General features: G+C 47.0%; 1 protein-coding gene across 1 annotated transcript; it reads right to left on the bottom strand.

Moving 5' to 3' along the window:
- Positions 1-264: 264 nt before the first annotated feature.
- Positions 265-13,745, bottom strand: MTNR1B (melatonin receptor 1B). Its single transcript, XM_033206121.1, has 2 exons — positions 13,426-13,745; positions 265-1,600 (listed from the first exon to the last, which is right to left on the bottom strand). The coding sequence occupies exons 1-2, from the start codon at positions 13,646-13,648 to the stop codon at positions 735-737; spliced, it is 1,089 nt and encodes a 362-aa protein (XP_033062012.1). The 5' UTR covers positions 13,649-13,745; the 3' UTR covers positions 265-734.
- Positions 13,746-16,621: the final 2,876 nt, after the last annotated feature.

Here is a 16,621-nt window from a genome sequence, read left to right as displayed (position 1 = left end):
GGGAGGCCAAGCAGACTTTGTGCTCCCAATACTGGAGAAGTGTGAGTGTGTGTGTGTGTGTGTGTGTGTGTGGTGTTCCGTGTTGTTTGTGATGTGGTGGCTATGTGTGTGTAACATATGTATGTGTACAGTGTGGAGTATGGTGGCTATGTGTGCATAGTGTGGTGTGTCTGTGGTGTGATGCATGTGTGGTTGTGATGTGTGTGTGATATGTGTGTGTGTGTGTGTGTGTAAGGAAGGTCAATGGGGGAGTGTGGAATGCTTGCCCTCTGCACCTGCCCCACCTGAGGCCCTTGCAGAGTTACCAAGTTCCAGCCCTACTGACCTCTCTCTTCATCCTTGCTAACAGGAAGAGATCCTGCCACACCCGGGGGAAGGGGAGAAAGTAGCCAGGAGGCCAAGGGAGGAGGATGAGGGTCACCTATGAGAAGGAGTTGGGCTCTTCTGCCCCAGGCCTTTCCTCATTCTGTCCCTTCCTTGGTCTTGTGTGCACCAAGTCCCCAAGACACCACCAAGAGTGTTTGCCAGGTCCCGTGGCTGTGAGCATCTCCTGGATCAGCCTGAACCCATGGCACTGATGAGCTCCTTGTCCCAGCATGAAGTTCCCCCAGCCTTGGGGCTGTGATGCCAACAGGACAGTGTGGTCCAGCATGCTGCCTGGTCTCACCCTTGCAGCAGACTCACTCCCACCATTTCATGAGTTTGTCGTGCAGCTGGTGTGCCCCAGATCCAGGCTAGAGAGCATCTGCCTGGTGCTGCACACCAACGATGGGTGGAGCTGGGCTCTGCAGCCCCTCTGCATGGCTGCCCTTGGAAGAGTCCTGAATGCAGTCCCGTGGGTTCCAAAGGGCCAAGAGGATCCTCTTGTACTCCCTGCGGAAGTTTTGGTTCAGGAGCCCATAGACAATGGCATTCAGGCAGCTGTTGAAATAAGCCAGTAAGTAGCTAGTGACAAATAGCCCCTCAGGGATCTGGGGAGCCATTTCTTGTGGGTTGATGGCCACAGCGAGGCCGATGCAGTTAAGTGGGGCCCAGCAGACGGCAAAGATCACAAACACCACAAACATAGTTAGAAAGCTCCGCAAGTCGCTGGGCCTCAGGCACAGCGTGCTCTCTGGCTTGGCTTTCCTGCGGGCTTGGAGCACCAGCACCCAGATGCGCAGGTAGCAGAAGGACACGACAGCGATGGGGAGGAGAAAGTGGATGACCACCACTGCTGCTGTGTACTGGGTGCTGGCTGTCTGGATGAAGGTGCAGGAATAGATGCGTGGGTCGTACTCCAGGGACCCCACAAAGAAGTTGGGCAGCAACGCCACCACGGTGAGGAGCCAGACAAGGCAGATGTGCAGAGGGGTGTGCCAGCGCCTGTAGATTCGGTGGTAGGCCACGCTGTGGCAGATGTAGCAGTAGCGGTTAATGGCGATGGCAGTGATGTTGAAGACAGAGCCGATGACGCTCAGGCCCATCACAAAGGCGCTGGCCTTACAGTGCTTCTCCCCCAGCGCCCAGCCGTCATAGAAGATGGCCACGAGGATTAGCGGGTAGGGGTACAAGGCTACCACCAGGTCAGCCAACGCCAGACTCACCAAGAACAAATTACCTGAAGCAGCAAACAGAGCAACAGTCAGCATGAGACCCCACGACTTAGATTCTGTAGAACATCCTACCCTCCACGAAGTTACTTTTGGCAATGTGAGTGGAAACAAAGTGGCTCCTAGAGGTGCAGAACTGAAGACTCAGATCGCATTTCTGCCATTCACTAGCTATATGACTGAGGCAAGCTATTTAAGCTCTCAGAACCCCATTTTCCTAATTTGTGAACTAGGGTCAGTGATACCTACCTCATAGTATAGCTGTAAGAATTAATGATACAAAGTTCTTGGGGATTTAACAGGTGCTCACACATGCTAACTGTTTCCATGATAGGCACAGATGCTCAGGGGCTTTGCATCATTTAAGCTCCAGCAAAGATTTCGGAGGAGGGGGGTCTGAAAGTCAGGAGTGTAGATTTCTCATCACTACCATCCCTCTCTCTCATTCCCTCACCTCCCCACACATCTCTCTGGTGGTCTCCTTTTGCATTTTCTCCCCACTGGTTAACAGGCTACTTTCTAAGTGTCTTTAAGTGGCTTTTGTAAATGTGAATTGCATTTTGCAGCTGGGCTAGAAGAAAGGTGTTGAGAGTGGGAACCATGTGTTTCTGGCATTCCCCTTTGTGCCCTGTCTGAGCCAGTACTCCCAGCCTTGTGGCCATGTTGACAGACACTTGCAGTAGTGGCACTGAGCCCCAGCCCTGTGGGGTGAGGAAGAGCTGTCAGCACTCCTAAGCCCACAGTCTCTGGGGGACCTCCCTGCTTTGCCTGCACCATGGCGGCCTTTCTGGACTATCTAGGCAATTATCCTTTGAATGGAGCCTTCTCCAACATCACCAAGCTTGGTCAACCAGAGAGAGCCTCAGGAAACCACACACCCATCAATTAATATGATTCAGGCATGTTCTAAGCTGAAGTCCTAGGGTGGAGGCAGGGCTTACTCCAAAAGAACACAATCTCTGCTCCTCAAGTGTTTGCATTCTAAAACCAACGCTGACTCACGAATAGAGCACCAAGAACCTAAAAGTTCGGACAATACAAAGCTCATAGTGTGAGCAGTTCCATCACTAATGCCAATTGTCTCATTCACCAAGTGTTGTACTTTTTGAATACCTACTGTATGCCCAAAAGATAACAGATTCTCCCTCCAGCAGGGGCCCTGAGTGATGCAGTGTGCACTGGGCATGGCTTTCAAATTTTCTGATCTCTTACCACATGGTGAAGCCTCTGGTCTTAGGGTGGCTGAATGCAGAGGGTGGCTTGGGATGGTGTGCAGGAGTAACTCCCAAGTCAGCAAAGACACAGACATGGAAACTCCATGGCCACTATGTGTCTGTCCCATTGCCACAGAGGCTATGATGGCTTCAGGGGTCCAGAAGGTCAGGCAGATGGAAAGAGCCCCCAGAGCACAGCAATTGGAGAGGCCAGGCTGTGGATGGATTCACATGGTACAGAAAAAGGGAGGCTGAGAGCCACCCAGCTGGGAGTTCACCTGAGTCAGCCCTTCAAGTCAAGTAGACGCCATACCTGGACTTACCCACAAGGGTAGGGAAAGGGCTGCCTCCAGCCTTCCCACATTCACGCCATCTCAAAGAAGATTTCCCGTAGCATGGTCCGTATGGGGATGGGAACCTGAAAGACCCTCGGGCAGCCTTCACGAAGGACCTATTTTGTCCTCAGAGGTATGGAGTCAACCCCACTCAGAACCCATACAAGTCTACTGGAGTCCTAGGAGTTCTCAAGACCTAACTATAATACTACTGTGTCCACAGCTAGGTTAGGAAACCAGGGAGACAGGATGTAAATGAATAGAAAGGAGATTGTCTGGACAATTAGTGCGCTTGTGAAGTAGTGAGCTTCCCTGTCTCAAGATTGTCCACCAGGTTGGATGGCGAAGGAGAATCATGACTCGACTGAACTGCTGGATTCCTACCTACTCTACTATTTACAGATTTATTTACTTCATGGGTTAAAAATGGCCTCATTTCCTTTCTGGTTTGTAAAGCGAGGCAAAAAATGTGCAACAAGGACCTGCTTAGGATGTGGAGGGGTTTCATGTCTTTTCATTTAATTCTCAGCCCATTGGCTGTCTCCACTGCTGGATCTCCATCTCTGACTCACCTACACAGACCTCACTTTGTTCCAAGATCACGAGGGATTCCCTCTCTCACATTGCTTGGCTTCAGCTGAATCAGGAGCCCTTGTCTCCTAGAATCTTAAGTGTCCTTTTGAAATCTAGAGGGTTGTGCTGAAGTCAGAGCAACCTGGGATAATCTGAGTCCTGCCACTTTCTGGTCGAGTGAATTTGGGTGAGTTCCCGCATTCCTTTCTTGGTGACTATTCCTTTATGAGCTCCCTTCTTTTCTTTCGGAGTGCTGCCACCACTTCCCCCTGCACACTCTTAGGGTTGGTTCTGTGAAGAGAATCACTTCTCTCCGGCACAGGAAGATGGGTCTCCACAGGACCCATTGGGCACCTAGCCCAGCAACACACAAGCTCGTGGCACTTGCAAGCTGAGCAGAGAAAGTCAAGAGCTGTTGGGAGCCGGTGCCAGCTCTGCCAGCTGTTTCCCTGGGAAGGCAGAGTCAAGTTCTGCTGTGTTAATGTGTCTTATCCCCTAATAATGCCCCAGAGGCTGGGAAACAGCTTGTAAATAGTAAGAAGAACACATTCAACTCCACGTGGAAAGTGATTCAATTACTATCCCCTATTACTCTGGCTGTTCCTAAAAGGCTGAAATCAACCACTTCCTGCTGCAGATTCATCTGCCCAGACATCCCACTGTCTCCAAGCTTTCTTGGCACAATTCCAAATTAGGTGAATAAAATTCTTGTTTTGTCTTCCATCTGTAAGCAGCCAGGTTCTATGTGGATGATAGTCAAGGGGAGATCCAGTTCTCCATCCATTTCTTCCCCAGACAGGTGAGAAATCACTCAGTATGCACACAGCACTGCAGTCACTCTGTGCATAATGAATATTTATATCACGAGTCCTGGCGTGACTCGTTTCCATCTGCCTCCAGCAGATAGGGTGTATTAGTGGAGAGAGGCTTTGACAACAGGGCTTTGTTCACTAACATGGAATCCCCTTCCAGGATTCATACGCAGAGTGCATCCTTTCACACACACAACCATCACAGCTTCCTCCCTCTTCTCTTCCTCTTTCTTTCTGGAAAAAGTATTTCTTAATGGAGACCTGGTAATCTAGGAAAGAGCCAGCCAGTGCTGAGCTATCTAATATTCGTCAGATAGGAGAATTCTGGAAGGTAAAGCTCCCTGTATCCCTTGCCCCTTTTCTCTGTGCTCACCCTTCATGCTCAGAAGAAAAATTTGGTTAAACATAAATTCTCCTTGGTCATTGAGCTAAAAGACAAGATAGAAAGAGAGAATCATCAAGTCATTTATGTGACAAATATTGCTGCGTACATACTAGGTTCTGCCTGTGACTATGTCAGAGGGACAGGCTACCTCCCCTTACAAAGTTTATGGTCTCTTAGAGAAGACCATTAAACAAATAAAAACAAGGTGCCAAGAGGGTTATACTGGGGAAGTCAACAAATGATCTATGTTTTCTAACAGTGTTAAACTTTCTGTGCCTTGAGGTCTTCTTCCACTCTTCCATCTGTTTAAATGTGTAATAGATTTATTGAGTGCCTACCACATTCAAGTAAGACACAGTGATGGATGAAAAACATGGCCCCTGCCATTGAGATGCCCATGGACCTGTTGGGGAAACAACAGAGAAACAGTAGCCATTCAATGTGGTGAGAGCTGGAAGAAAGGCCAGAACAAGGTGGTGGGAACAATGGGGAATTTGTGAGTCAACTTGGAACTGGGGACAATGGCAGGATATGGGGCTGGTCAGGCAGGACAATTCACCAAGGAGCCAGACAAAATTACCAAGACTTTTGCAACAGGACTCCTCACTCCCAGAATGGCTGTTTACCTTAAATGAGATCTTGTATGAGAAAGGTTATGAGAAATAATAATCCCCAAATTAATGTGAGATGTTCTTATTAGTTATGTTTTGGGGATGGGCATTCGAAGTAATTGACCATATCATTTATTCACAACTTGATTTTCAAACAAACACTAAAACAATGCATTCATTGTAAGCTCGTAATTAGATTCCCAAATCTCTTGAGAGCAGATACTTTTTCTTCCAAAGTCACATATTTATGAAAATCTTAGGATGTGTGGATGAATCATACAGGAGCTGAGTTGAAATCTAACTTTGATTTAGTTAAAAAATAAAAAATGGCTAATTAATAGAGTACACAGATATATACAGGGGTACTTCAGTCACTTAAAAGAAGAAAATATATTTAAAAACATAAGAAGTATCCATTTTAAAAATAACTAAGATGCTGTTACAAAACATTCTTCAATAACCATCAGAAGAGATCATTTTGAAATTCTGATAGGTAACATTTTATTACTTTACACTTAATAGCAACAAAACAATTGATATAACATGGTAAAATTGATAGTATAGTTTTACATAAACGGACTCCATTGTTTTTCACAAGAATTCCTTAAGGTTGATAGCATGATTTCTGTTTTATAGATAAAGAAACCCAGTTTGTATGAATTGCTCATAGCCAAAACACAGAAAGATTGAGAAAGAACAAGAAGAGGAGAAAACCAAAGAAAAGAAACATCGAGAGAATTAAGAGAAAAGGTGTAGAGAGTTTCTTGGTCATCTACAAAAGTGAGAAAAGGCAGAAAAGTGCTTATTGGACTTGGCAATTAGGAAGTCAGCAGTGACATTAATAAGAGAAAATTCTATTGAGTGCTGTGGGATCCAATTTTGCCCTGGAGATTGCTCTATCGGTGTTGCCTTCAAGAGAAGGAGACAGAGAGTGGTGCTTAGGAAGGACTATCCCTTTGATAGGGGACTATGGAGGGCTTTTTTCCCTTTTCTTTCTCTCTTTCTCTCTCTTTTAAAGGAAAGAGACTTGAATCTGGCATATAATAAGCACCTAGTAATGTTAGCTATTATTTGTTATTGTTGTTTTATATTATTAGCTGTACTGACAGGTCAAGAAAGAGGCTCATAAGGTGGGACTGGGATCCCTGTGAGATACGTTGTGAGAAGTAGTAGGGAGATGAAGATGAAGAAAGTAGGACATTCCCTCTAGATGGTAAACTCCCTAAGAACTGGGGCTTTACTTCCCAATTCTCTATCTTCTACTCCTCCAGCAGTAAGTATTTTAAGTTGTAAGAGCCAATAGGAGCTTTCAGTATTCTCTGAGTTTTGTGGTATATCATATCTGAATGCAGAATCCAGCTTTCTGGAGATGAAGACAGTCAAACATGAAAGTCTTTATCCCTTGAGCTACTGAGAGTTACGTGGAAGGAATTAAAGAGGATTATTTGCTTTCCTGATTATTCAGCTAAAGACATAATGATGGGATTTAAAAACTGTTCATTTTTGCTCAGTGAAGAGGCAATAAGGTATTCACAGCTGAAATGCAAAGTTGGACAGCTCAAGAAACATTCAGGAAGGAGTCCAAGGTAGCCCAGTTTGGTCTTGCATGCTGAGCAGGTCAAAAGACACCTGACGCCAAGTGATATCTCAATGAATGGTCGGTGGTAGGATAGAAGCCTGGATGGAGTGGGCTCCACTTCATCCTGGAATTCCTGGAGGGTAGAGGCTGTGGGCCTATTAAGCATTTCCCTCTAGGCTTTCCAGAGCCTTTGTCCAGAACCACACGGCTTATCAAGCATCATTGGCTGCCTCAGTCAACAAGTGTTGGAAGAGAAGAGGCAAGAAACAGGCGCCACAGTTCTTTTCTAATCTAACTGGGGAAGCAAAGCACCTGCATAGGCAGAATATTCCCACCAAGAACCTCCCAGGCAGTTACTCGTTCTGGATAGGAGATGGTGTGAATTCTCAGCATCAGTGGGGACCTGGAGGAGGGGCTGCTTTGCCAGCATAGACAGAGTGACCTTGGACAAAGATCTGTGTGTTCAGCAAGCAAATCCTCCATGTTTTCCTAGGGAATCTTAACATCAAATAGTTCATATATTTCTGCTTTACCAATCATCAGCGTACCCCAGAAATGCCAATTTGTGCATTCACTAAACCTCCCAGACAGCCTCTTTAACCCATTTGCAGCACAAAAATCCATTGTCAGACCATAGCTTTTGACTGTTACTTGGAAAACTAAGGTGGGTGTGCCTATGGAGCCAGGAATGACTGGTGTTGTTATGCCTTCCTCTCTGATAACGGAGTGTACTTGGATGTTACAGTGAGGACATGGTTCTCTCAGCTCTCTTACATGGCCTGCATATTACAGGCAGCTTAAAAGTGGCAACCTTGGGCCAGACCAAGAAAGGGGCTGTATTATAAAGGGGCTGGATTAGTCTGTTTTCATGCTGCTGATAAAGACATACCCAAGGCCAGGCACAGTGGCTCACACCTGTCATCCCAGCACTTTGGGAGGCTGAGGCAGGCGGATCACCTGAGGTCAGGAGTTTGAGACCAGCCTGACCAACATGGAGAAACCCCGTCTCTACTAAAAAACACAAAATTAGTTGGGTGTGGTGGCGCATGCCTGTAATCCTAGCTACTCGGGAGGCTGAGGCAGGAGAATAGCTTGAACCCAGGAGGCAGAGGTTGCGGTGAGCCAAGATCATGCCATTGCACTCTGGTGTGGGCAATAAGAGTGAAACTCCGTCTCAAAAAAAAAGACATACCCATGGCTGTGCAACTTACAAAAGAAAGAGGTTTCATTAGGCTTACAGTTCCACATGGCTGGGGAAGCCTCCCAATCATGGTGGAAAGCAAGGAAGAGCAAGTCGTGTCTTACGTGGATGGCAGCAGGCAAAGAGAGAGAGCTTGTGCAGGGGAGCTTCTCTTTTTCCATCAGATCTCATGAGATTTATTCACTATTGTGAGAACAGCATGGAAAAGACTTGCTCCCATGAATGAATTACCTCCCACCAGGTCCCTCCTACATGTGGGAATTCAAGATGAGATGTGGGCGGGGACACAGCCAAACCATGTCAGGGGCAAACTGCCCGAGAGGAATCACTAGGGTACAACCATGGCATGGCTGGAAACTGCTGAGCAACTTTAGCCACACAGGAGAATCACAGAACAGGCATGCCTTCATGTACAAGGTGCCAATAGTCAGCTTAAAGTGAGATATACTTTGGGCTGTTCTCAAAGCAATTCAGTTTCATGAAAACCCATATTGATTACTTATGCAGTGCTGAGTACTGTAACTGAGGTCTATCCCAGCTCATGGAGCAAAATCAGTTAATTTCCCCCCACTACCTGGTGTCTTGTCTATTTCCAATTTGTCTCATCAGAGATGTGTTCTGTTCTAACTATGCGTCTGGCTCTGTGGACAGAAACTGAATGAAAGTGTCTGCTCTCCACAGGTGCACAGTCCAGTGGGGAGGGACAAAGAACAATAGTACAGTGAGGGGGGTGCTGTACTGGGGAGGGCACAGGTATCTGAGAAGCCCAACAAAGGAGACATTTACTATCCCCTTCATGGTATTAATAATCTACATTGATAATCCTGCAGGGGAGTTAGGGAAGGGGTTGAAGGAGGAGCAGCTATTGACTGGGCAGAAGAGGCTGAGAAAGTACATCAGGGAGTGCAGACCCTTTGGGAAGTGGCAGCAGCTCACTGTGGCACCAGTGAGAGGAGGGCGATGAGGCTGTAAGTTAGGTGGGCTAGGCCAGTTACAAATGGCTATGGGAGCTGTGCTCTGGAGTTGAACGCTGTTCTGGAGAGGGAGGGCAGCCACTAAAGACAGGGCAACTCTTGGCAGTGGTAACAGCGACTGGAGGAGGAAGCAGGAAAAGCTTTCAAGCACTGTGGGTAGTGTTTGCTCAAGAGATGATGAAGGCATGAAATGGGGACAGTAAGAATAAGGAGGCAGGAAAGGGAGAAACTGAGAAAGAGTGGAAGGTAAAATCATTAGGACATGTGGAATGAAAGAGTAGGAGGAACCAAAGGAGTGAAAGAGTAGGAGGAACTACAGGTATCCGAGAGATGAAGAGAAAAAGGAGATCCAAAAACTAGCACCAGGTAAGCCAAGGGAATGAAAGGTCCTACAGAGGGAGTGGCCCTCAGTGTCACACACAGCACAGAGGAACATTTCCAGAGAATGGAGCTCAGAGGACTGAGGATAAATGGGAAGCAATGGGGTAGAGACAGTGGATGTCCACAACTACATTAAAATGTCTGGCTGAGGCCGGGCGTGGTGGCTCAAGCCTGTAATCCCAGCACTTTGGGAGGCCGAGACGGGCGGATCACGAGGTCAGGAGATCGAGACCATCCTGGCTAACACGGTGAAACCCCGTCTCTACTAAAAAAAAAAAAACTAGCCGGGCGAGGTGGCGGGCGCCTGTAGTCCCAGCTACTCGGGAGGCTGAGGCAGGAGAATGGCGTAAACCCGGGAGGCGGAGCTTGCAGTGAGCTGAGATCTGGCCACTGCACTCCAGCCTGGGCGACAGAGCAAGACCCCGTCTCAACAACAACAAAAAAAAATGTCTCGCTGAAAAGGGAGGGAGAGAGGTAGTGATGAAGTTAGGAGGGACATGAAGTCAAGAAAAGAGTCTTTTGTTCCTTTAAAACAGGAGACTTTGTGTATAGTGTGTGTGTGTAAAATGGAGGAAGTTTCCAGAAGAGAGAAAGGAACAGCTCAAAAATGCAAGAGATAAATATTAGTGAGGTGTAGCTCAAGGGTCAGGACAGCAGTGACGAGCCCAGGACGGAAAGTTCTTAACTGTTCTCAAGAGAGTCCAAAGTGTGGCAAGTCCCTGGGAAGCACACTCTGACAAGCGTAAGGTGCCAACTCAGTGCCATGGGCTGTGCGAGACACTGAGAATGTAGCAAAGAGTAAACACATTTGGCCTTACCTTTTAAGTTGGGTCAATGCTCTGACCCTACCTCCCACCTTGCCTCCACTCCTCCCTGTCTGCCTTTCTCTAGTGCTATCTCTGAAGTCAACCCACCACATGCAGCAACCGAAGCTGCAGATAGGATATCCCTGAAAAAAAGGACAATTAATGTAACCACTCACCCTGCCATCAGGAGCGACACTGTTAGGGATGATACAGAGCTGCTCCGCAGAAGAACTGGGTTTGTGATAGGCAAGGCAAGTGTCTCCTGGGAAACATGCTGTGATCTCAATATGGGCTATGCATCTTGGCTATCGGAAATATATGTATTCTCATTGTCACAGACTTAATTTTTTAATACCAATGATGTAAGGAGCCAGACTTCACTATGGAAAGGTCTGAAGAAACGTTTCTTTTTTTTTTTTTTGAGACGGAGTCTTGCTCTGTCGCCCAGGCTGGAGTGCAGTGGCGGGATCTCAGCTCACTGCAACCTCCGCCTCCCGGGTTCACGCCATTCTCCCGCCTCAGCCTCCTGAGTAGCTGGGACCACAGGCGCCCACCACCTCGCCCGGCTAATTTTTTGTATTTTTAGTAGAGACGGGGTTTCACCTTGTTAGCCAGGATGGTCTCGATCTCCTGACCTCGTGATCCGCCTGTCTCGGCCTCCCAAAGTGCTGGGATTACAGGCTTGAGCCACCGCGCCCGGCCAGAAACGTTTCTTAAAGTAAATCCAAGCTCTTCAGTAAGACAAGGCCTGATTAAGAGTAGAGTAGGTTCTAACTATTCAAAGAGCTGTAGGTTTTAAGCATCTTTTGAAATCTCACTCTGCTGAGATCATTTAGTTCAAGTCAGTACTACAATTGTTTGTGACTATCACCAATAAAGCCAGTGGTCACATAAGAACTGGTTAAATTGCAAGACTGTAGCAGTGGCAGGAATTGATGTCATTTAGATATAGTGTTAATTTTTTTTTTTTTTTCGGGTGCTGGGCTGTAGCAGACACATCGGGAGGTAGGAAAGATAGAACAGAAGATATGCCAGCAATTGAACATGCTCATGACCCTCCCCAGTGACGCTTTTAAATTGGTAAGGATTCTGTAGACCCTGCCAGGATCACAGAAAAGCCCAGCCCTTTGTAGGATGCAGTGGGGGAGGGGTGCTTTTCTCCTTCCAGCAAAAGGAAGCAACTCCTACTTCCCTCAACCACCTTTCTCATGGTGGGCAATCCAAATTACTGAGTAGGGAGCCACGACCTGACAGACCTGCTCTAAATACTCAATAAGTCAGGGACAGAAGGGGCCAATGTCAGAACCAGGAGGGCCCATTTCTCCCCCGCAGAGCCAGGAGTTGTCTCCCTTTTGCCTCCCTGTTCAGGGAATGAATGTTTATGATGGCTGCAAGGGACAATGTGTCAAAAATATTAAATGCAGTTTTCTAATCATAACCTGTTCTTCCCTAATATATAAGCTTTTCTTCAAAGGACACAATATTTTGAACAATGTATACCAGAAAACAGCCACCACTACCGAAGTGGCTGAGTTAGAAAGCTTACTTCTTCTTCATAATGTTATGTTTCACATATGATGGCTGGATACTCACTGTTGGAGCAGTTTTTTGTTTGTTTTTTCAGATAAAAATCCTAGAGTCAGCCAGATGCAGTGGCTCATGCCTGTGATCCCAGCACTTTGGGAAGCTGAGGCGGGTGGATCACTTGATTGAGGTCAGGGGTTTGAGACCAGCCTGGCCAACATGGTAAAACCCTGTCTCTACCAAAAACATAAAAAATTACCCGGGTGTAGTGGCACACGCCTGTAATCTCAGCTGCTTACGACCCTGAAGCAGGAGAATCCCTTGAACCTGGGAGACGGAGGTTGCAGTGAGCCTAGACTGTGCCACTGCACTCCAGCCTGGGCGACAGAGCGAGAGACTCCATCTCAAAAAAAGAAAAAAAAAGAAAAAAAAGAAAAAATTCTAGAGTCACAGGCCACACCAAATAGATACTACCATTTGCTAAAAATGGTCTAACTCCTTAAAAAAGGATTTTTAAGCTATATAATTGTTTTTCTGCTGCTATCTTTCCATTTTAATTCACTGTAATATTTGAATTTGCCCCCAAAGCCCAACTTGAGAGACTGCAAACTTAACAGGTCACTGAGCTCCCTCCTAGGCTGAAATGGTCAGCATGCCCCATGACCTGTGAGGGTGAGAGTTCAGACACCTACCCCTCCCCCCCACTCTGGTTTTCTTTCTTTGAAGACCTGACTAGGGGAATATTGAAATGAGAGTGGATTGAAATAGGAGAAATATTTTCAGGATCGCAACACGATTTAGCCAAATCATTGCTTTAATTTTCACAGTTAATCCCAGGAATTCCCAGTCTTCAGAAAAGACCACAATATTTCAAAGCAATTTAGTTCAGTCCAAGCAGAATCTGCAATTTCTGCATTTACACTCTGTCCACTGGAATTGGGTCTTCAGATGACCTGGAGATAAGTTTTTGACACAAAACCTACTGAAATGCTTCCATTGATTAACTCATTTTTTCAGCAAGGAATTTCTAAGCACTACTACATAAAGCTACAGTGTTTGGCAAGGAAGGAAGTGGGGTGTCAAGCACAAATGGTGTTCTGTGGCCTGATGTGGGCAGCTCTGGAAAGGCACACATTGGAGCGCGACGGGTAGCTATGGCATCCAGCAGCGTGGGTTCCCACAGCGCCAAAAAGCGCGCCAGTAAAACTTTCCGTAATTCCCTCTGTGCCAAGTGCATCCTGGGCAGTCGCATTTTGGAGGGGCAGAACTCACCCTAACTTTTGAGCGCAGAGTCAAACTTAGGGACTAGGTTAGAGTGAAGGGAAAGGGGAGCCCGGGCTGAGGAGGGAAAAGGCAGCGCGTATCCCAGGGTCAGGGACAAGACCAGAGGACAAGGAAGGGCCCTATCCCAGCACCCAGCGTCAGGAATGGTGCTTACCTGCGTTTCGGAGCTTGCGGTTCCTGAGCACTGAGAGGATCACCAGGAGGTTGCCCACAACGTCCACGGCGGTGGTGACGATGAGCACCACGGATAGCGCGGGAGCCACCCAGGGAGGTCGAGGGGTCCTGGAGGGTTGCGCGCTGCCAGTACCCAACCAGCCTGGGCGCACTGCCCACCCGCCGGCCTCGCAGCAGTTGGCGAAGGAGCCGTTCTCTGACATCGCAGACTCTCCCTCGCTGCGCTTTGGCCACCGCGCGGCCCCAGACAGCCGCAGGGCGAGCGCAATACTGAGCCGGGCGCTCCCTTCCCTGCCCAGCTCCCGTGTGCAAGGGAGGAGGCCAGTGGGGAGGGGTCTGGAGGAGATAACTAATTAAGCGTGGGCAGGGGATGGAGAAAAATATAGGAATGGGAGGAGGACTTGGGGTGCAGCCGTTGCAGAAAGGAGTGCGTCCCTCAGCGGTGCGCTCAGGAACAGCTGGGACCGCACAGCTATCTCTGCCACCCTGCCCCCAGCACGTGCCTAGCTCATCTCAGGCCGCGGAGCGCGTCTAGCCTCTGTCCCTCGGTACACAACTACACCCGAGACCCCGATTTCCTCCACAGCGTCCCCAAGAGAAGCTGTGTCCAGCTAGGGACATCCAACCCAGGTTTATAGACTGGAGAAGGTGCTGATGGTCGGGACCTCCCATCGGTTGTCAAGAAAGGCAAGGCTTGAGGTCCCACAGGGCTGTGCAGCTCGAAAGAGAATGCAGCTCCTAAGATGTGGGGACAGAGCCCAGAACAAAGTAGTGTAGACTTACATTCTAGGGAGCTGCAGAAAAATACGAACCTAGCCATTTTCCGAGCACTTGCTGGGTATTGTGGGGGGCATTAGTGATGTCTCTACTTGGTCCTCTTTATAAAGCCAATACTTTAATATATTTACCAATATATATTTACACATAATACTTAAATAGATGTATGGCCAATATTGGGGGTTATGATGTGGTTTTTGGAGGGGTTAGGACAAGAAAAAGAGTGAGGCATATTACAATAAAGAAGGAACTCGGGTGCCCTTTATTAAAAGTGTTTGAGTCGTGATCTGGTGATAATAATAATAGATAACTTCTCTTGGGGGATAATCTTATGTCAAGTTTGTCCTAAGCACTTTTCACACTCACTAGAATCACTAAAATCAAAATGACTGATTATCCTAAATTTGTGGAGGAAGTTAAGCAACCAGAACTCTCATACAGTGCTTTTATGAGAATGCAAAATGGTACAGCTACTTTGAAGAGCTGTCTGTTAGCTCCTAATAAAGTTAAACATACACCTATTCTATGACCAGAAGTTCCAAATGAAAAGGAAATATATTTCCACAAAAAGACATGTACAAGAATGTCCAGAGCAGCCTTGTTTGTAGGAGCTCAAATCTGGAAACACCCGCAATTTCCATCAACAGAAGAATGGATAAACAAATTGTGGTATGACTTTGAGATGGAATACCACTCAGCTATAAAGATGATTGACCTACACAACAGCATGAATTGATCACAAATATGTTGTATTGAACAAAAGAAGCCAGATACCAAAAAATATATACTATATTATTCCAATTATATGAAGTCCAAAATCAGGAAAAATTAATATATTTTCTAATAGAAATCAGAAAAGTGGTTACATTTGAGGGTGGGTATTGAGAAACGAACACCAAATAATTTCTGGATTGTTATTTTTACATATGTTATTTTACATAAATTATATTGCCCCTCTCCCTTAAAGGGGGGAAAAAAAGAAGGAAGGATGCAGTGCAGAGGGAGGGGCTGATGAGGCAGAGGTGTGAGTGGATGATGAAGGGAAGGGAGAGGGAAGGGAGAGGTGAAGTGAGCTCATCCTTGAAGTGAGCTAGTCCAGAACTCCTTAAAGTGAGCTCATCCAAAATCCAAGGAAGGAATATTATTTGTTAGGAGAGGGAGGCTTTCTTTCTTGTAGTAGAAAGGAATCAGAAGTCAGATGCAAATTCAGATGCGCTTCTAAACTGGTGTGAGGAAATAAGAGAGCTCCTGTCTGGCTTCTGTATTCTCAGGGAGTTAGGGGCTACTCATTAGCCAGGATTCAGGGAAACAGTGAGGGAGGTTTGAAGACAAAAAAAGGTATGAAGGAGCATTTCAGAAACTGGGAACATTAACTAGTAAAGTGTAACAGGTGTGTTAGGAGCATGAATGTCCCCCTGCAGCTTGAGATGATGGCTTCAAATGATGCCCCTCAGCCTGGCCAGTGGTTGTTATCAGCAACTTGGAGCTGCTCAGGACAGGCATGGAGAAGGCAGGGTGAATTTCAGTCAGAATTGGGGTCTGCTGGGTAGGAGCAAATAACAGAAGAAAGTTCAGGGGCCTGGTGAGAAGATGGATCCTGGGGTTTAAGTTAATGAGGGGTGATGAGAAAACAGAGGGGCTGATGGGCTGTGAGACAAAGGCAGAGTCAAGAGATTGGAGGCCCTGTGACGTCAAAGATTTGTGGTGAGTGAATTAGGAAATGTAAGTCGTGGTGCTGAAAGGGTGAGTTGTTTGAGATGTCTAAGGGGTGTAGATTCTGTTGCTGTGAAGGCTCTGATGGTGATTATGGGGAATGGGTTGCTGGTGGAAGGTCAGAAAAATGTTGTTAGAGATGAGAAGGTCAAGGAACTGAGAAGTCGGGGGTGGATATTAGGAAGTCGGGGGTGAGAAAAGGAAAACTATGAGTCAGGAGGCGAATCCCCAGTGAATGAGAAAGAATGACCAACAGGTCTGCAGGAGAGCAACAGGAAAGGGGAAAGAGACGCCAGTGGGCAGTGTGAAAGCCAAGGGGCTTTTTCAGGAAGAAGAGACCGCCACGCCTTCCCTGTCTTACAGGTGAAAACACTTCGTGGCACTTCTCAGCTTTCACAGGACAACATAGCAATAGGTGAGTTGGACACAGTATAAGTTGCCTCCATCCAGACACACCCTCTAATAACACACTTTTGGTTAACTGAGCATGAAACATAGGAATTTGCCCTATGCTGCCTTGGAATGTGATTGTCCATAATAGCATCTCTCAAGATAGGCACAAAGAATTGGGATGTTAACCTGCCTAAGAAGTCAATTCTATATCCTGGCATGGCTGGCCAGGCTGTGCCTTAAAAGGGTGGGGGAATGGTACAGCCACTTTGGAAGACAGTTTGGTGATGCATTAC

The sequence above is a fragment of the Trachypithecus francoisi genome, unplaced genomic scaffold, assembly GCF_009764315.1.
Source record: "Trachypithecus francoisi isolate TF-2019V2 unplaced genomic scaffold, Tfra_2.0 Lachesis_group8, whole genome shotgun sequence".
NCBI classification, from domain to species: domain Eukaryota; kingdom Metazoa; phylum Chordata; class Mammalia; order Primates; family Cercopithecidae; genus Trachypithecus; species Trachypithecus francoisi.
This window is presented reverse-complemented; position numbering and strand designations above follow the sequence as displayed.

Coding starts and splice junctions, on each gene's coding strand:
- MTNR1B (XM_033206121.1), bottom strand. CDS start 13,648: ATGTCAGAGAACGGCTCCTTCGCCAACTGCTGCGAGGCCGGCGGGTGG. Junction 1,601..13,425: donor CCGCAAGCTCCGAAACGCAG/GTAAGCACCATT, acceptor TTGCTGCTTCAG/GTAATTTGTTCTTGGTGAGT.